Genomic DNA, 21,052 nt, shown 5'->3' with positions numbered 1-21,052 from the left:
GCACTGGGAGCAGCCAGGGCATCTAGGAACCTACAGTCAAAGCCACCTGATTTACACCCACCTCCTGAACGCCCGTCTCAGGGTGGGACGCCAGGATGCGCCAGGCTCTAGTTCATGGTAGTCAGTACTCCGTTTGCTTAGAGAACCTGAGCCGCGTGCCCAGCCGTCAGGACCCTGTGTCTGTACGTGATGTTTGGCTGAGCCCAAAGCCTCAGTCAGTGAATTACCAGATTCACCTGGTGGTTTTCACCACTGTAAATCGGTATAGTGCGCTCTGGTCACTTAAAAATGCCAGTGGAGTGATGTCATGCCTGAACACCTTCTAACAGCCACCCTCCTCTCCAAACAAAAGCTGAAGTCCTTCTCAGGACCCCCGTGATCTGACATTGTCTCCTGCTTCCTCCCCGGAACACCCCAAAGTGCTCCCTTCTCGGGGCTTTGACGGCTGCTCTTCCCTGTCCGGCCCTCTCCGGTTCACACGCTGCATTCCTGTTTAGTTGCTTGAGGTCTCGTTCCCCCGCACAGGACGTCCGCTTTGCTTACACTTCTACCTCCCAGGACCTGACCAAACTGCTAGGATGAACATGAGTAAACCAGGCAATTCCCCCTCTAGTAACTGTGTACAAAATGCAACACAAGTATTAAAAACAATGTCAGCTCATCACCAGGCAATGTCCAGTGGTTGCCAACTTGAGAAGAGTTTGTTCACTGGCACCGTGATACTCACATTGGGTAAGAATGGTGTGTTTCTGGGGAGCTCCCGCCCGTGAAACCCCCGCTTCTCCCAGCTGACACTGTGGACTTGGTAGAAGGCAGAGCAGGTGGGAAAGGAAGGGGGATGTCTGGAAGCAGAAGAGCTGCAGGAGGACCGAGGTCTCAGCAATCTCCACACATCTCTGACTGACTGCCAAACTGCAGGTACACGCAGACACGCAGGGAACCCAGGGAAGATGGAAAGTCTGGACCCTCGTAAATGTTCTGTGCTTACAAATGCAATCTCCAACCCACACGCAGCCTCAGGAGGCAGAAGGTAGAGGCCTTGCTGGCTTGAGGTGTCAGAACACTGTCTTTGCCCCAATCTAATTGACAGTTAAGCTATGCGGGCAGACTCCACAGACTGGGGGAAAGCAGCAGCCGAGACACTAGCAGCTGCATGCCACAGAGCAGAGGAGCGCTTCAGATTAAGAACACGTGGGTTAACTGCGTGCTAAAACCAACTACGCCAAGAGCCTTGGGAGAATAAAACAATTCAGAACTGCCCCAACACATTATCTGTGTTTGAATTTATGGTCAATTTGTTTTTTACAATGGTACAATTTCACAGAAATTTAGTGGGTCAAAGCCCAGACTTTTCAACAAATGGCACTAGGCAATGTATATCCACATGCAAAAAGGTGCTGATTTGTGTGTGTGTGTGTAACCACAAAAAGCTTTTTTTGGTACTGGGGGCTGAACCCAGGGGCACTTAACTACCAAGCCACATTCCCAGCCCGTTTTTATATTTTAGTTAGGGACAGGGTCTCGCTGAGTTGCTTAGGACCTCACTGAGTTGTTGAAGCTGGCTTTGAACCCATGATTCTCCTGCCTTAGCCTTCGTCCGCCACTGCAACAGGCACAGAAAGCTTTTTTGTTTGGGACCCACAGGCTATCGGAAAAAGGCTTGTTCCCCAGATGAACTTCACTTAGACTAACAGCCACCAACTCCTCCCCTGCCATAAGCACACCCTTTTGCAAAGCAGCTCTGCTACTCTTCCAGAGCGTGAGTGAAGTCTATTCTTAATGGGCTGGTTTTGTGACTTTGACCAGTAGGATGTGGCAGAAGTGAGCCTTTGAGAGCCTCAACCTCCGGAGCCTGAGCTTCTGCCTTCACCCTCCTGAACCAAGAAAGGCCCAGCAAGGAGGACAGAGGAGAGAGGCCACAGGGAAGAAGACAGAGAAGCCCCACTGGCAGCCAGCTGGCACCTGCTGCCAAGCCACTAGTGAGGCCACCTTGAACCTTCCAAACCAGCTGATGTCCAGCCAACTGCAGTCACGTGATCATGTGTAGGTGAAATCAGCAGAGGACCTGTCCAGTCAACACATCAACACACAGACTTGGGAGGAAAAAAGAGTTGTGTTTGAGACCACTAAGATGTAGGGCAAGTCTGTTTGGTGTGGTTTGTTACCAGTTGGCAAAGGCTAACCAATACACAGAGTACACAAGGCAGGCTCCTGAGCACCTGTTCTGTATGATTCCACTCAGACATCTTTCAAAAACACGGCCAGAATGGGAGGCAGCTGGCGGGCACCTGAGTCACACAGGGGTGTGCCTCATGAGGGCTCTCCAGGGCTTGGGGTGTGTGGGTCGGCCTGTTCCATTCCTCTTGAGGGATGCTGCAGAGAGGACCATAAGAACTCCTGCTGGCCAACGTCCCATCTGAAGCATCTATCCCCAGCCAGTTATCTATGGAACAGCTGGCACAAGCCAGGTGCTGAGCTAGGCAGCAGGCTCCCCTGGTGAACAAAGCTGATACCAGCTCTGTCCCAGTGGTACTGACACTTCACTACTGGACTGTTGAAGGCCTAAAAGCAATGACTCAGCCATGAAAGATAATATCAAGATAAATGCTAGAAAGTGCCAGCAGCCCGTTGCTCAGTGCGTCCATAACTAATTCCCTGCAGCTCCTCCCTCCACCCAGCAACACTGCCTTCCATTTTTTTCCCGTTTTCTCTATTTCAGGTGAACTCAATGTTTTTCCCTTAATGGTCTGACTCACGTCCACCTGACTATGATCAGCAGCAGACCAGAGCTTAACTCCCACACACCACACTGACCACTGCTTGGCCAACGTCCGTTGTTCTGGAGTCCCTGCCACTCTGCAGGATGGCAGATGCTGCTCGCTCACCTGGCTCACTGCTAACAGAGAGCCGTTTCCACTTACATGTTGCACATAAAGGACATAGTAAGTGGCACTCGGAATTTAGATAACGGAAGTCTCCCTTTGAGCAAAACAGATCCTGCGCCTTTACAGCAGCCCCAAGGATGCAAGCAAAGACCTGGGAATGACCTCAGGTGCAGGGGTCTCGAATGCTAGAGTAAGAAGGGACAAGCAGGTCTCACACAATTTTTCCCTCTGTCATATTCTCAGGCCTAGATTCTCAGTGTTTCACCTTGGAATGCCAAGTGATAGCAATTTGATCAGACAGACCAAACCATTTATTAAATAAGGTTGCAAAATGGAATTGTGCACAATGTACCAATGTGTTTATTAAAGAGTTCAAAATGAGAAATGGACCTTACAGCATCAAATCTATCATTACTCCAAAACATCTATGATAATGGGAAAAGGTCTCACACTGCCTCGCTATAATTTTTTAAAAATTAGATAAAAGAGGAAAAAAAAAAAGTTTACTGTAGAGCATTGTTTGACCTTTTCTGCGCCTGTTTCCATGGAAACAGATGTTGGACAAATAGGGTTTATAAATGCCTAGGAATCCTGAGGTGTCTATAAGCCCTCACCTTGTTTTGAGCCATCTGATGTCTATTTCCATAGAAACCAGAGTGGAAATGAGGGCAGCAGCCATGAGTCAGCCTGTTGGGCAGTTAGTTCACCCTAGCCATGGTCTGGGAGCCCAGGAGCTGCATTACGGAAATGAACCAACTTAGAAGCTGAAAAGGTACCAGAAAAAAGCAAAAGCCCTCACTGGGAACACTGGCTTCTTTATTGACTTGGCTGAATAATGGAAAAGCCTTGCAAGTTCTATAGACATAAGACAGACATTTCTTTGCTAATTGGGTAACAAGTGTAGTCTGTCCCATGCCAAGCAAGCTGGCCACCACAGTGACCATCAGAAGAGTGATTCATGGAGAGCGTTTAGCCACTGGCTCTTTGGACAAGTGCCCTAAAGCAGCTTCAGGTGGTCAAGCCTCACAGGTTATGAATGAAAGTGCTGGAAGGGAGAGGAGTCTGGAATGTATCTGCCTATGAAATGCAGGGTCACCTGGAGGAGGCTGGTCAGGAATGTCTGGTTCCATGTCCTTTGTTGTCTGTGCTAGCTAGGTCATCCTACGTGCCTCCTGCATGTGAGCTACACCCTATGCCCTCGGAGCCAGGGTTCCCCGTTTGGCATTCCCATTTTCCCAGCTACTGGGGTCCAAAGTTGCCAGTCTTTGATTCCTAATGACATGCTCTGTAAGTTCCCAGCTCCTGCCGGTCACCCCCCAGGGACTCCCTGCCTGGCCAAGCTCGGCACGATGCCCCTTGAAGCCTGCAGTGGGAGAGGCTGGGCTCGGGTGCTCCCCCACAGCCCAGGTTTGCAGTTCATTCTCGCCGAGGACTGCCCAGGGGCCTTGCAAGTTTCTGAAGCTCTCTATAAGTTTGCTTTTCTCATCCTGAAAATGGGGCTAATAATAGCCTTACTTGGCAGAGGAATAAGCGGAAGGAAGGGCTGGAAGCTCCAGGCCAGTGCTTGCGCACAGGCACGTGCTTGCACAAGGCTGGCCGTGTGGTCATGCGGAGCTTTCTGGGTCTCCAGTTAACTTGAACTCTGAGGCCAGGTTAGTCTTCCCAAGGCAGGGCTGGCAGATCCTGGCGGGTCTCCTTTCTCCGCAGTCTTCCCAGCTGTGCTCTACCCTGCCCTTTGCATTCTGAGTGGGGTTCAGTGCATCACCCTTGCCTGGCGGCAGGCAGGGCTGTAGGCTGGTGGGTTCCTGAGATGCACTAGCCCCCTCACTTACTGCCTAAGTTCCTGTCTTCAGTTTTTGATGAAGAGTCCTTTTGGAAGATTTGAACCTTTATTAGCTAAGGTGACTACAAAGGAGTCCAATGTGAATGTCATGACCAGATGCCTTGGTGGCACTAATTATCCCAGTTCTGGAACCCAGGCAACGGCAGGCAAGATGAAGAAGTGGGAAAACCAAGGGGGTGGGCTTGGAGACCATGCAAGGTGCCTGCAATTCCTTCAGGTCTGGAGAGGCCATTTCTGGGAAAAGAGAGGAGGCCGGAATGTCCAGGGGGCCAGGCTGCAGAAGTCTTGCATGTCAACTGTGTCTTTTCCCCCTCTACTCTGATGCTACATCTGGGGCCTTGCTGACCCTGCAGTGATGGCCCTCTCAGGCTAGCAAGTTCCCAGAGACAGAAAACAATCGCCCTTGAGCGAGCTTTTCAAATAGAAACCAATCAGTCCAGAGTTCGCACCCCAGCCTCAAAGGCTCTCACGTTCTGGCCACTAACCACCTGCCTCAGTCACCCCAAGGCCAGGTGCCAGACAACTCAGGGCAGCGCCTACAGCCCAGAACCTGCTGAAACAATCCACACTTGACACCCCAAGGCCTGCTTCCCCTGCCTTGCCTGCACTTTGCTACAGAAACTACAATTTAGGTTCTCACCCACCTCTTCCTCCTGTCCCGATACCCCTCCACTGATCCCAAGCTTCCCCAAGCGCTTCCCCTGCCTCCCGGGGGACACGGCGCTCCTGCGCCTGGGCATTGTAACAAAGCAACCGTCTCTGGCTCTGTTAGTCTTCCTGAACCTCACACTGTCCGGTAATACGCCATGCTTTAAGCCCCCCGGAGACCACGTTGTTATCTAAGGCTTCTCTCTGGTGCCCAGGCTCCCACCACAGCCAGGTGTGGCAGGTGGAAGCTGATGACAGCAGTGGCTACCGCTGCTGCGGACAGTGTTGATGAGGACAAAAAGGGCTCTGAGGACTGCCCATTAGTGATGCCCGAACGCACAGGGAGGCTGTAAAAGCCACTGGTTTGGTTCTATCACTTCAGCCTGGCCTCTCTCTGGGTACTAAGATTTATACCTAGGGGCTACATGTTGGCAAAATACATCTAAAGAGTATCATATGAAGTTCTGCCTTGAAAATGAACGGTATGGATTTTTTTTTTTGTACTAAGGATTGAACCTAGGGATGCTCTATCAGAGCTACATCCTCAGCCCTTTTCAAATTTTTATTTTCAGACAGGGTCTCACCAAGTTGCCCATGCTGGTCTCAAACTTGTGATCTTCCTGCCTCAGGCTGCTGAGTTGCTGGAATTACAAGTGTGTGCCACTGTGCCCAGCTTGAAAAATTTATAAATGACAAGACTCAGTGTTCTGCCTTCTACCTTGATGCTTTAGGAAATAGAGTTAAAAGGCTTCCTGTGTCAATCATGTGAGATGGTCACTGGTTCTGGGCTTACAGAGACACCGGAGGGTCAACTGCAGTCACACCTCTTTCCTGTACTTGGCCAGCTTCCTTTCCTCAGAAGAAGGTGTGCATGTGCCAGTGGGACGCGGGAATGGCAGGGGGCAGGACTGGTAAAAGAGAAGAGAAAGATTTGAACCTGTGGGCTGCCTTACAAGAGGCAAGCACGTGGGGCCTGGCTCTCCTGGAGAGATGAGGCTGCATAAATAGGTGATGAAAAAAGTCTCCAGAGAGCTGCTGTGTTGACAAGAGGACATGATTTTCATTCCAAGCCTGTCCCTAGGGCCTCCATGTCTCTGACAAGCTAAGCCAGGGCAGGGGTATTTTGAATACTGATGGGGTATCAGAAATGCCCTAAAGGAAGAAAGCCAGACAGCACTTCAACATAGCTGGTCACCATTCCTTGGAGAATGCCCCTAAAGCAGGGTGGAAGGAGTGGAGCTGGCGAGTTGAGGCAGCGCGGAAGGATCAATAGGGCAGGGGAGAGGAGGACCAGAGGCACCTGGGCTTGCACAGCTCCTCCAGAGAGGCGCCATCAGAGGGACCTGATGCCCGGCTCCCGACCTCCCTCCCGGGGCCTGGTGCTCAGTGTCCTCGGGCTCCATATCTGCACTCAGTCACTGTGGCTCTGATGCAGGAGGGAAGGAGGGACGCTCGAACTGTAAACCCTGCTCTGGCTTAAGCTTCACTGTCACTACTCCAGTAGTTCAAGACTCGTTGACTGGAGTATCTGGGCATCTGTCCCTTGTCATTTGTTATCGTCTCCTTGCCTGAGTTCCTTTATTTTTTGAAGATATTTTCTAAGGATACTTTTTATTTTCAAGTTTTACCTATAATGCACTTCTATTTTATTTTAAAAATGTTTTTATTGTTCTAATCTGTTGTACATGACAGCAGAATGCATTTATACATTTTGAAAGATCATACATAAACGGAGTGTAATCTCATTCTTCTGATTGTACATATTGCAGGATGACACTGGTCATGCAGTCATGCATGTGCATGAGGTAACAATGTCTGCTTCACTCTACTGTCCTACTGACCCCACGCCCCTTCCCCCCTCTTCACTCCCCTCCACCTAATATAAAGTAACCCTATCCTTCCTTGTACCATTTTGCAGTCCCACAAGCAATGTATGAGTGCATCTTTTCCCACATCCTCGCCAACATTTATTGTTGCTTGTATTCTTGATAACTGCAATTCTGATTGGAGTGAGATAGATTCTTAGTTTTGATTTGCATTTCTCTAATCACTAGAGAAGTTGAACAATTTTTCATATATTTCTTGATTGATTGTATTTCTTCTTCTGTGATGTGTCTGTTCAGTTCCTTAGCCCATTTATTGATTGGGTTGTTTTTAAAGACCTTGCCTGAGTTCTTAATCCTCACTTGGAAGATATTCTTAGTCATGCTTATTCCTGTCTTGCTTAACCTTCTTGAACTTAACTTCTTGCCCTCAAGACTTAGGAAACTTACCAGCACCTGCTACCAAATTCTGATTTCACTCTGTGGGATTTATTGTGTCATGTTTTCTTCTAATTCCTTTATAACACTACCACAACCAATGGCTGCATTTTTCTATTTCTTATCTTGACTTCTTAAAAAATTTTTTTAAGTTGGCCATTATACGGTTCCAATTCTCTATCAATTAATCTCCTCCAATAATTCACATTTAAATGAATCTTTCTCCAAGTGACCGCACATATGAAAGAAGGTAAATGGCAGTGACTCAAGTCATATGTGTTGAGTATTTAAATTAGATTTGGAGAAGTATATAAAGACCTTAAAACAATGGAGACATACAATGTTTATGGAATAGAGCACTCCACCATAAAGGTTCCAATTCTCCTCAAACTGGTTGATAGATGTTCCGATCAAAATCCCAACTACTTGAAAAGTGGGGGAGGGAAGTGGGAAAGTTCTCTGACTCATGAAAGAGAGAAATCTATTCAAAAGAAACTAGGTGAAACTGCCAATAAAAAGTGAAAATATGGCAAAAGTTCTCTTTCAGTGCTTTTTACAGATGTCAATAATTTGCCTTATTATAACTTATGCAACAGAACACATTTGAATACAATAATATCAATTAAGTTGGAAAGTAATTTTGTGAAAAATTCAGAGTTTAACAAAAAAAGGATTTGAATATTTAAATAAGATTGAATGAGTTCTTTAAAGTCAAAAATTGAAAATTTGTTTGTTATAACTTTTCAAGCTAGAAGTTTAACTGCCCCTGAACTGCATGATGGATGTACAGGAATTCTCTGTACTACTTTTCTTTCTTTTTTTTTTTTTTGTACTGGGGATTTAACCTAGGGGTGCTCTGCCACTGAGTCACATCCCCAGCCCATTTTTATTTTTTATTTTGAGACAAGGTCTTGCTGAGTTGTTTAGGGCCTCCCTAAGTTGCTGAGGCTGGCTTTGAACTTGTTATCCTCCTGCCTCAGCCTTCTCAGTTGCTGGGATTACAGGTGTGCATCGTTGGGATTACAGGTGTGCATCGCTGGGATTACAGGTGGCCAGCTGAACTACTTTTTCTGTATATCTAAAATTATTCACCCCCACAAAAGATTTAAAAACCCAGATGCTGAAGAACCTTGCAAGCAAGTTATAATATAGATTTGGTAGAGAAACTACTCGATAGCCTTGTATGGCTGACATTGCTGAATGCCTGCTGAATGGAAAGTGAACAAAGGAAATCACAGTAGTGCCACTTGTCAATCAAACAATAGTCAAATGGCAAACACAGGTGCTGAATCAACACCTCATCTGCAGAATTATGCCTAGACTTGCTATTGTTTATATTCATTTTGGATCAACAGTGACTAATCATCAAAGATCTTTTATGTAAATACTTGACAACAAAACCCAAGTGAAATCGTTAAAATGTTGGGTACCTTTATTGACTTTCATGGTTTATCCTGGAACAACTGTACTGCTGACATTTGCACAGAAAGTACAAAAGCAGTGATGGGTGAAGCCACTGGTATGACAAACAGAGGCAGCAGAGACACATAGGATAAGGCAGGGATTCGTTTAAGAATGTTCTTGATGAAACAGGTGAAATAATTTTATTAAACCTCAAATCTCGTGGCCCATCTTTTTAATATTCTGTGTAACAGAAGAACAGATAAAGTCCTTCTGCTCTACTACAGCAAGATGGTTATCTTGAGGAAAACCATTCGTGACATTACCCGAGTCACAAGTTGAATGTGCCCTTTTTTTCAGGGAACAGCATTTTTATTTGAAAGAACAACTGATAGACTCTGATTATTCAGACTATGGTATATGTCTGCCAGTTTCTTGAAAATAAATGCAGTGAGCCTGTCCCTTCAAGGAAACAACTAAGAGTATTTGTTAACAACAGCAAAATTTGAACTTTTAAGAGAAAATGAGAATTTTGAAAAACTTTTATCTGTCATTGTGAACCTGACAGCTTCCCAAACCATGAAGACTTCTGGTGGGAAAGGCAATGATATTAACTAATGCACTTTTTCAATGCTAGTTAATGAAATATGTCAACATTTGGAAGAACTACTAAATTTGGTAAGACAATATTTTCCAAATGTCCTATCCAAAGTCATACAAACTCATGCATAGGTAAAAGTGCTATTGAGCCAGGCATGGTGCTTAGGAGGCTGAGGCAGGAGGATTGCACATTTAAGACCAGCCTCAACAACTTAGCAAAGCCCTAAGCAACTGAGTGAAACCCTGTCTCAAAATTTAAAAAATCAAAAGAACTGTGGATATAGCTCAGTGGTAAAGTGCCCCTGGGTTCAATCCCCGGGACCCCCCCTCCCCACCAAAAAAAAGTGCTATTGAAAGTGTGCAAACTAGGCAGGCAGTAGAAGGATTGTAAATTGAGAACTTCCAAGAAGCTGCTTTTCCATAAGAGTAGTGAGAACTACTAGCAAAACTGTAAAAAATCTACTTTTTTCAGTTAACTTTGAAATTTCAGTTTCAAGTTTCTCTAGAAATCCTTGAAGGCTTGTGAAGGTCTGAGGAGTGGTTAAGACCAATGGCTACCTCTCACTACCAACAGCTAATGTCACGGCATTTAAACTTGCCCTTTTCCCAGCCTCCCCGCTAGTCCACAGACTCCATGAAACCAACAGCCACTTGCACCTACGTGTGTCTAACAAGTGGTGAGCCAGGTCGTGTGCTCTGCTGCCTCAGACACCTGGGTGAACCCAGCTCCGCCACATACATACAGCTTCATGAACTTGGTAAGCGATCTGCTTTCTGCCTCTCATCATCTGTGACAGGGAAATAATGGCAGGAGCTACCACGGGGCTGCTGTGAGGAGCAGGGGAGGGAACTCACGTCAGGTGCTAGGACAGTGCCTGCCAAGGGGCGATGCCACACAGGTGGCAGTTGCTGGTCTTGGATCATTACGATCTCAGCTTTGGAGACCAGAAACTCGTGGAGGTTCTGTAAACCACAGTTTATAAATCCTGTAGATTTTTATTGCATCTCTTCCTCATTATTTCCTAGAACACTTAAATATTCAAGGCCCTTAAATATTTGTTCAATAGATAATGAATGACTTTTAGATTTGAGAAGTTTTTACGTAAGGAAATCATATGATCATATGATTGCCACTTATATGGATCCGGCAAGTAAATGTCCATGGCTGACCTCACCTGGCACTAAAAGCTGTTTTGTTAAGAGGGGGGAATATTTATCTTAAAATTGGTCTTCTCAGATAGCACAGGAATGCCTTTCCCCTCCACTTAGAGCCACTTGTGGGTTAGACACCAGGAACCTTATCCTCACATGCCGTAAGGAAACCTGAGCCACCTGGGGTGAGAACACTGGAACCAGCTCCGGAGCCTGTGGCTCCGCCGCCAGCCCTCTGGTAACAATGCACATGTTCACCGTAACGGGGGCTGGGCTGGGCTCAGTGGTGGAGCACTCAGAGGTGTGAGGCGCTGGGTTCGGTCCTCAGCACCTCATCTACATAAATAAATAAATAAATAAAATAAAGGCATTGTGTCCATCTACAACTACAACAATAAAATACAGCGCCTTAGCTGACACGGTCCCTCACATGCTGACCAGGTGCCTTGGAACCCTTCAGTGCTTGTCACTGTCCATGCTCTTATGTGTATTTTCAAGGTCATTTACTGACGATTTCACTTCTCTGGAGATTTACATAGGTCTGGGGCCTTGTGGACCAAGAAAGTATAAGAAGCAACTCAGAAAATAATGAAAATACCTGTCCTTCCAAGGCCACCGTCTCCCCTCCTGCCTGGAGCCTTCCCAGCAGAGTTTGACGGGCGTAGGTCTCTCCCATCTCAAGTTAAACCAAACCAAAAAAACCTGCTGCTTAGCTCCCTGTCCTCTTTTCTGCAGCATGCAGCCTCACTTCCCACCTGCCCCTCAGTTCATCCAGGGTGGCCTTGCCCATCAGCCCACCGAAACGCACCACCGCATCCAGCATCCTGTTTTCACCCTGCCGCCCAGGGCCCTGCTGGCTTCTTTCCACGCCTCTTGCACACTTCCTCATTCCCTGTGCCCCCTGCAGCTCCTATGCTAACAAAGAGGGCGTAACTTTCCACACCTTTCTGCTACAGATCCATCTGCACATCTATAACTCACAGGCTTGTGGGTTTATGTTTGCTTTTTCTTACTGTTCACATCGCTTTAGGATTTCCTTTTTCATTTCATACTGTATCCCAGGTGGTCTATAAGTCAGGAGGTACATTTCTAAATTTTTATATTTTTGTATCAAAATGGGTGTATATTGAGACATCACTGAGTTTTAACACATTAAAGTCATTATGTTTTTAAAAATTAGAGAGAAAATCTAGATTTTGCACTGGGGGTCCTCTTGAGAATTTCCAGCACAGCAGGACTAATCATGGTGGATGGTGCAGATGCACAGATCAGCTCTGTGTGCGGCAAAGTGAGCATAACTGACGCTGGCCCCTGGCTACCCTGCAGAGCTATGTCACTAAGCAGTCAACTGAAAATAGGGACTTCCTTATCTGTGTTTCGGGTCTCACTATTAAATTTAAAAACACTTTGCATCGGTAAGCAAAATGAAGTATGACTCTAATGCCCTGACAATGATTCTGATATCTCCTTCGAGCTGTCACCTTGAGAGGTGACAATAGCACTACTGCTCAAATGGCTCCTGAGAGTTGTCCCTTAGCCTAAGCATCTGTCTAAGCACTTGTTTTTACACCTCCATTTCCAATAGACAGTTATAAGAGTAATGCCTGCCCTGGTAAAAGCTGAATAAAATGCAGACCCTACTGATCGGCCCCTTTGCTGACCCTTGCTTGCAGGGCACTGTGAAGATCATCTGGGAGAGACAGCCCACCTCTGATGGCCTGAGCCTGTCATGCTGTGGTCCCAAAAGAGATTCTTTCTTCAGTCTTCCCAACTACACCTCTTCTAGGAATCTTGTGAAAATTCTAGTCATCGCAACAAATGTTTTCAAACATCAACCTCTTAAAATAAAAATATGTGCAGAGTAGACAGTGAACTGAAAGAAGGCTTTGATATGTCTGTGTATAGTAGATTACAGTTGCTTCCAAAGGGAAATTTCCATAGAGCTGAATTCCCATCACTAACCAGAATGGTTAGACCGCATGGATTCTCCCTTACAATACAAAAACAAAAGGATTAATAAAACAACAAAACCAAAGCAAACCAAAAAGCCAAAAAGGATGAAATGGGAAGCAGGAGAAGCAGACCGGGGGAGCAGGCTCCAGACACAATGACAGAAGGCTACTGGAATCCAGTAATCCAACATCAGCCCAACAGCACCGAAGGGCCAGGCACAAGGGCAGTGCCTCGCCGCAGTTAAGAGCGGCCTGGGCGAGTTGGCCAGCTGGGTCGATCCTAAGGGGTGGCCACGGTGGCCCGCATGCACAGATGTCTGTTTTTGTATAGCCTGCAGGCTAAGAATGATCTTTATATTTTCAATATTTGAAAAAAAACACATAATGACATATGAAAATTATGTGGCATTCTGATTTTAGTATCCACAACAGTTCTGCAGGAACACAGCCAGGTTCCCCTGAAAGCCAATACGTTACAGTGGCAGGACCGGGGTTTGAAACCTGCATGTGTGGCCTGCTGAGCTTGAGGAGTTTCCTGTCTTCCCCTTTCAGAGAAAGTCTGCAGTCCCTGTTCCAAACCATCTGCTTTCTGTATGACCTCGGGCTAGTCTCCACTTAGGAGGGGATGGGGGCCAGGACCCCGTCTGCAGGCCAGGTTCAGAGCTGGTGCCACCAGGCAGGAGGAGCAAGGAGTGCCTGCTGGTGCCACCTGCAGTCCAGGATGAAAATGGCAGGCGGGAGGCGGCCTGTGAGTCACTGGGCAGGTCTCAGCAGGCCTCCTTGAGGGGGCTATTAAGTAATTATCGCCCCCAAGTGATGCCATCAAGGAACAAAAACCCGGCTTTCACCCACTTTTTAAACTGACAGACTCAACTTCCAACGAATACATTTTCCCACATCCGTGTTTGGAGTGAATGCTCCTCCAAACAGAAGAATCTTCCAGTGTTCACTTCAGGATTCACTGCTTCCCCCAAAGAGAAGGAAGGCAACTCACATAACCCCCCAGGACTAGGAGGACAGCGCACCAGCTCTCGCTAGGTCTCCAAAGGGAAAACAAGGCACAGCCTGTCACCTGGGAATCCAGACAGCCCGGGGTGCAGTCCTCCCAACACCTCACAGAGCACAGTCACCTGGGGACCCAGGCAGCCCGGGGTGCAGTCCTCCCAACACCTCACAGAGCACTGTCACCTGGGGACCCAGGCAGCCCAAGGTGCAGTCCTCCCAACACCTCACAGAGCACGCACATCAGCTTCTGAGCACTGGGCTGGGGGTCTTCCACAACAGGGGGAGTCCGCTCCGAAAGAATGGAAATAACTGAGTGGGCAGGTGGTTCTGCTGGCTCTGAACCAAACCCAGGACCGCTCAGCCCAGAGCTTCTCACCACAAGGCTCCGTGCCCAGCATTCCCATCCACCAGGGCAGATGGAGGCCCGTGGTGAAGAGCTTCCATGAAATCCAAAGGACGTGCAGTGTGCACCTCTACTGTCTGCAGGTGGGGTGGGGTCTGCAAACATGGCCACCCAGTCCTGCCACCCCAGTGCCCTCCTGCTGCCCCCCTGCATCACAAGGTAGAGCCAGGGCTGGGCTTGCTACATGCTTCGGGCACAATTCAGACGCGCTGTTCCGAGACCTGAGCCCAGAGAGGACTGGAAGTGTTCACTCCTTCCCTCATGGAGCCCAGCCACTGACGGGGTCACTAATGACCACTAGTACCTGGGGGACACCACGGAGGTAAGGGCCAGCCTGAGCATCGGAGGCAGCCACGTGGGACCCTAAGTTAGCCACCCAGCTGAACCTCAGCCGCCCCACAGGACTGTGAGGAAAACAGGGCAGGAATGGAAACTCCACTTCCGAGCAACTGTTCAAGACAAGGAAGACCCAGGAGAGCGGGTGTGAGCCTTCTACGTGGTGAAGAGTCTCCAACTTACGTCATCATCTTCATCCTCATCATCATCAGACTCAAGAACTCCATCCAGCAGCTCTTCTATAAAGAAAAAAATACACATGTATATATATAAAAGAAAAAATAACAACGAACAGCCATGAACACAGTGGGCATCTTGGCCAACACGAGCCTTCAGGTGCCACAGGGACACGTGAACACATGAGAATGAGGGCACATAGAATCGTCCCGCTGTGACTGGACCTGGTCTCGACCCACCTCTCATCGTGATCATTTCAGACACCGTTTGATATTGTCCTCAGCAGTTTTAAATAAAGCTCTCCATTTTCATCAGAGCATATTTAGAGTAGCATGTGAAAAATCCCAAGCCAGCATATAATTTGAGGGAACTTCAGGGAAGGGAAGTAAAGTAACATTTACCACCAGGCATTTCACTGGGTACACCGACACCGAATCCTCATGACCTCCTCAGCCAGGGTGGAGGCGCAGAGGGGAGGTAGAAACTGCACCTGCTTCTGTACGGAGGTGGGGGTGGTGGCCGCGCCAGGGAGGTTCCTGGAGGCTCGCTGCTAGACCTTCAGCAGTCACAGACAAGCCTAAGTTCACAGCACAACTGAGCCAGAGAAAGTATGAACCACTTCACCACCTGTAAGATGGGATCCTACCACCCATTTCTTGGGAGAAGCACCTGGCCCAGGAATACAGCAGCATGTGGGCTCTCCTCCCCTCCATGAGGCCATCCCTGGGGCCCTCACTGAGCTGTCACCTCTCCCTCCCTGAACATGAGATGCATTTCACCTTGAACTCCTGCCAGCACTCACCCTGTGGAGGATGCCTGCTTCCTAACGAATGAATGGCTACTGGCTGCAGGTGTCCTTCACCCTTCTCTACGGAACACGAGCCCTGACTCCCCGCTCCCTGCACTCCTACTGCACCTTCTTTATTAGCACTGGTTTGCTGAAGGTAAAGAAAGCCTGAGAGAAGAAAAGAAGCCAAAAGGAGGAGGGAGAAAAGAAGGCGCCAAAGGCCTACTTGAAGAGATGGCCCAGCTCACTTAGCAAGGGCCTGACAGACACACCTAGATGAATCAAACACCAAACCACTGCCTATGAGGGAGGCACCCTGCGTCCTGACGCAGTCTCACTCACTCAAAAGTGAGATCTCCACTGACCTCACTGGTCTGAGGTCAGCAGGACTCCAAATCTGTCCCCGCCATGCTGAGGCTTGCACGCCTCCACACCCCCCAGAGCCACACTGCTGTCACAGAATGCCAGTTATTTCAGGATGTTACTTTAGACACAAGGCTGTTAAGTCATTCTGCATTTTGGCTGAATTTAATTATCTAACTCCCTTTTCCCACCCAGCATATTCCAATCCACCTTCAGCAAATGCCTTTCAAAATGGCAGTGTTTCCATGGTCACCAATTACAAACTCCTCACGTTCTGTGGAAAAGTCAAGTAGTCCAGCACACCCCCTGCTCTCCTTCTTGGCCCAGCTTCTCTTCCCTGACCCGTAATCTCTTCATCTGTTGGCTCAGACTCTTCCTACCACCCAGAACAGGACTGGTCCTGTGAACTGGAAGGCCTATTGGTCTCGGCTCCTTCGCCCTGGGATGATGATCTACACCCCATTCCTGAGCTGGTGCACAGCCATGGCTGCCCTCCCCCAGTAACCACTCTGCTTTCCCCTGCCCAGTGACCAGGTTGGCACCTCTGTTTCTCTGCCCTGACCAGCTAACGTCTGCCGGCTCCCTTGCTGAGGGCTGGAGTTGTGGTCTGGGCCTGAGCCAGGGATAAACCTCCATGCTGCTATTGGCTGCCACTCTTTGTCACTGTCACCAAGCTGGAATTTTCCTTTAAGCTTTACCAGACTAGTCTTTCCCCATCTATGGAGTCAGGCTCTAAAATACACTCACAACTTTGTATTTGAAGATCTTAAAACTTCATTGGAAAAATAGTGCTGGCAAGTTGATAGCCACAGGCTCCAGTGTGTAAAAACCCACTCTGGTGCTTTTAAGTTCACTAAAACAAAACAAGGATGCCTCTAAATAAGAGATGAAGGCAACACCATTTCATGTATCTTTTTTTGTCCTTGTGGTGCTGGGGACTGAACTCAGGACCTCTGCATGCCAGGCAAGCGCTCCAGCACTGAGCCACACACCTGGTTCCCTCACGTATCTTAAACTAGGAAAGTGGCCCCAACCCACACTCTATTAGTTTCCATGTGAGGAAAAACACTGGACAGAAGCTCTCTAGTTCCATTTTTGACTGGATGCCGGTGGCACATGTCATAAGGTATGAGAGAGCATGTATGTGTATGTGTGTGTGTGTGTGTGTGTGTGTGTGTGTGTGTGTGTGGTCTTCCAGTAAAATGTTCAATGACTTTTGAATCTTGTTTCAAAGTAGCAGACTCCTGAATACTCACTTCTGGGTCCTGCCTCTGTGCTATGGATAGAGAACAACTTGGACACTTTAGATGAAGAAAGAAGTATTTTCAGTCCCTTATTTGAACAGGAACTTGCTGAGCTTTTGAGTAGGTATTTCCCAAGCCTTCCAGAATAGCCAGGCTATCCAGCTGTAGCTCTGATCACTACAACTTCTTGCCAGGGTGTATGTTACAAAGGTGTGAGCCGACTCCTGCCTCATCGCACTCTGGCATGTTGATTAGGGGCAGTCTACAGTAGGGAAAGATGACTCTTGTGCCAGCGAGCAAATGGGGCCTGCATCCTGCTTCTTGGCTTCTGGGAAAGACTGGCAAGAAAATGGATGTGCATGTGTCTCAACAACTGAAACACACAGGCAGCCTTCAAGAAGATTCCAACGTTGGGGCTGGGGATATAGCTCAGTTGGTAGAGTGCTTGCCTTGCAAGCACAAGGCCCTGGGTTCAATCGCAGTATTGAAAAAAAAAAAATAAGATTTCAACCCAAACGTGACCCCTGCCTGAGAGGGAGGTCTTGGCACCAGGAAGAGACGGGCAACAACTATCTACCTCAGCTGCAGCCCACCCGACGGGAAGCAATCTCAGCCAAGACTGGGGCAGGCACTAGCTCATTTTATTTGTTTCATTACACCAGACTAGGGTTCAGAGTCAGAACTGAAGTTATTAGAGAAAATGAAGTTCCATTCTTTGCCCACCTGAATTTGGGATGAGTTATACTCACTCCACAAGAACCAAAGAGGAGGACATTCAAGCGAGGTACCCCAGAGCTCCCTGGCCACTCCCCAGCCGCCTCCTCTTGGTCAGGAGCCAGGAAGGCCTCCTCTCTGCCTGGCAGTGGTGCTCCCTCTTGGCTGCACTGGTACCATCTGTCCTTTGACGCCCTCTCCTACAGGTATCTAACTTAACTGGTGAGGGTGCAGCACATCTACCCAGGAGGCTGCCAGGCTTGAACCGCGAGCAGAAGACAGGCCGCCTGTGGGCGCCTGGCATTTCCCTGGTGCTTTGCTCTGGTCGAGCAATGACTGTGAGAGACGGGACCCTTTCTTACCTTTCACTCATGTGCACTTGCACTGCTGGGTGTCAGGGAAGGGCATGCCGAGAGTCAGAGGTGACAAACTGGCCCCCTGATGCTGGCAGCACCGAGGGCCTCTGTTCAGGAGTCCACAGAAAGAGCCAAGAGCTGCCCACCACCCTACCCCATCCAAGGCTTCCCTGGCCTTCCTCTCCTGCCTATTACGGGACATGAGTGTTGTGGTAACAGAAGCAGCTCGACAGGAAGGGGACCTCGCTGCTAGCTGACAACCATGCATCTTCCTGGAGTGAATGAACCACCGAGGGTGGTGTGTACTGCACTATCTGACCCCGGGACCGGGGAAGTCACCCTTACTGGGGGAAGGACTTAGGAGGGAAGGGAGGGGCCCATAAAGAGCACTTACAAGGTTAGGGAAGGGTTTCTGAAACTGCTTTTAACTTCTTTTTGTTGACTGCAGGCCCTAAAGTGTGATAAGGGACTGTTAATCTTTGGACAATCTGGCCTTGACTACCTGGCCCCACTGTAAGTTCACCTGGGCCTCCCACTTCCCTAAAGCCTCTCCAATGACTTCCAAGGAATGACCAGCCCCTCTCAGAAAGCCCAGGCGTTCCTCTGACACGTGCAAGTGATTCAGGAGCGGGGTTGTAGATTCTCACGTGAAACTGACCGGAATTAAGCTGCTTGATGATGAACTCTATCTGGCGGGTCATCTCAGCATTGCCTTCTTTGATGAAGCAGCGGAGGATGTCTTCCATTCCCTAGAATCACAACCGGGACAGCGCTTCAGTGTTTTCAGTGGGGTAGTTTCATCTAATCCAAAAAATTATTCCTCTTTTTTGGAGGGGAAGAAGATATGTACAATAAATATCCTCTGCTTAGTACTAAACGTTCTTCTTGTTCCTTTTTTAAGTCCCAGTGAGATTATTTTCTTCTTGGCTGTCTGACTTCAATACAACATTTTAATGTATTTAGCTTAAATAACAATTGTAAAAATTTCCTTCATAATACTGTCTTTGAGAGGTGATTTCTTTCCTATGTTTCCCCGTTTATTCACTGCCTTCTGGATTTTAGGGCCAAATATGGTCTTCAAAAAGTGGAACCATATGTTTAGAGAAGTAAATGAACAAATAGAAACTCTTTAAACAACCTTCATTCTTTTTCCATTGTAAGAATTCTAGTTACTACTCTGTGCCATTATGTCATTGCAGTATGTCTGACACCAGAATTTTCATACTGGCCTGCACCGTCACAGGGAAACAGGTAGGAAGATGATGTGGACAGTGTCTAGTTCTCGCCCTCCTTGCCCTGAAGGTCTGGAGTAAGCACGCACAGCTGGTGCTGCTGAGGCTTTCTTGCCGGAGAAGGGGAAGCACATCTAATGATGACCCAAAACAGAAGCAGAGTGCAGAGGTGCTGGCAGAGAGATGGATCTTGGGCTATGCAAACCCTGATCAAACTGTACCTGAAACTTATCCTGGACTTCCTGGTTACATGAGCTGACAACTTCCTTTTTATGTAGGCCACTTTGGAATCAAAGGAGTGCCAAGAGCAGCTGTGAACAGGTTGAACTCTCATCACCCAAAGAAGAGAACTGCTTTATAGAAAGGTTAAGTGGGGCTTATAATTTGGATGGCGATCCTAGTTTCTGCAGGAATTAACTGTGTGACCTTACTCAAATTACTCAACTTCACCCAGCCTGTTTCTTCAATTATAAAATAAGGCTCCCCCTCAGGTTGACAAGATATTTTCAAAAGACCATGAATGTAACTGGGTATCAGTTATGTAGATATATACATCTGTCAGGATGCGTCACCTCGGACATGGAAGGCCTGAGCATTTCCCTGTTTGCCGGTTACACCTAAACAATGGCATCTAGGAGCTGGGGCTGGGGCTCAGTGGTACAGCACTTCGCCAGCCATGTGTGAGGCACTGGGTTCGATTCTCAGCACCACATATAAATAATAAAATAAAGGTCCATCAACATCTAAAAAAACATTAAAAAAAAATCAATGCCATCTTGTGCCACAGCTGGCATCTATGTTCAATAGATGGGTGAGCCTGCCTGGCTGTGTCCGGGAGGGTAAGTGGCTTAGGTGACAGACGGGGCAGGTAAGTCAAGGGGATCAACAGCAGAGTGAGAAGAGCAGAGGATTAGGACAGAACCTGAGAGAACAATGACATTTCACTGGAAGGCAGACAGGTAAGCTCACAGACACCATGGAAAATAGGCTGGAAGGGAAGGAGGACTCGAAAGGCTTCCTGGAATCAGGATGGAGTGTTTCAAAGAGGTGTGGGCAGCACTGCCTAGTTCCTATGTGACCAGTCAAATACCTGGCTTTGTCTTACCAAAGGGACAGTCACCATCCAACATCTGCCTTGGACCTTTGCTGTCAGGAGAGCTGAATTTGATGTCTGTCTTATATACTGATCTCTCCTTACTGTCCTTGCCCACTTCCCGGGTAAGGGCCAGGGAAGGAAAACTGGAGGTACAATGGCTCCACCAGCCCTGACTGCCCAAGAGCAGAGCCAGCACAGGCAGCTTGGGATACAAAGTCCTCGACTCGTGCCCAGGGAGCTGGACAAAGACTCCATTCAGGCTCACGTCTATCTTCTCTTCCCAGATGTTACTTTTACAAGTGATTATCTGCTCTAATCTTTATAGATCTTTTTATTCTCTCTTACTCTCTTTCAGATGGCTCTAACTCAGTTGTTACTTGGAAAACAAACAATAAATTCCTGTGCAATGAGGAGGATCACCCGGGGATGTTTTCTTAATAGGAAATACCCCAGTGAGAAACTGAACTTATTTTTTAAAACCACATATATTATTAGGTAATGTTTAATCTAAATTATAGAAATGAGAAGTCACAAAGATAACATTATTTAACCCTGAAAGTAATAACTTGTTACTGAAGATAATCCTGGACTAATATA

At 47.7% G+C, this 21,052-nt stretch overlaps 1 protein-coding gene across 4 annotated transcripts in view; it reads right to left on the bottom strand.

Annotated features, from left to right (window-relative positions):
• The window catches only part of Armc9 (armadillo repeat containing 9), a 136,375-nt gene that overhangs the window by 39,297 nt on the left and 76,026 nt on the right, over window positions 1-21,052 (bottom strand). For all 4 annotated transcript variants that reach the window (XM_047545557.1, XM_047545559.1, XM_047545560.1 and 1 more), the window contains exons 18-19: window positions 18,786-18,876; window positions 14,670-14,725 (exon numbers count right to left, since the gene is read on the bottom strand). In XM_047545557.1, coding sequence (XP_047401513.1) covers window positions 14,670-14,725; window positions 18,786-18,876 — 147 coding nt within the window. The remainder of the gene's footprint in view (window positions 1-14,669; window positions 14,726-18,785; window positions 18,877-21,052) is intronic.

The sequence above is a fragment of the Sciurus carolinensis genome, chromosome 3 (assembly GCF_902686445.1).
Source record: "Sciurus carolinensis chromosome 3, mSciCar1.2, whole genome shotgun sequence".
NCBI classification, from domain to species: domain Eukaryota; kingdom Metazoa; phylum Chordata; class Mammalia; order Rodentia; family Sciuridae; genus Sciurus; species Sciurus carolinensis.
The sequence above is the reverse complement of the archived record's forward strand: the minus strand, read 5'-3'. Positions and strand labels throughout refer to the sequence as shown.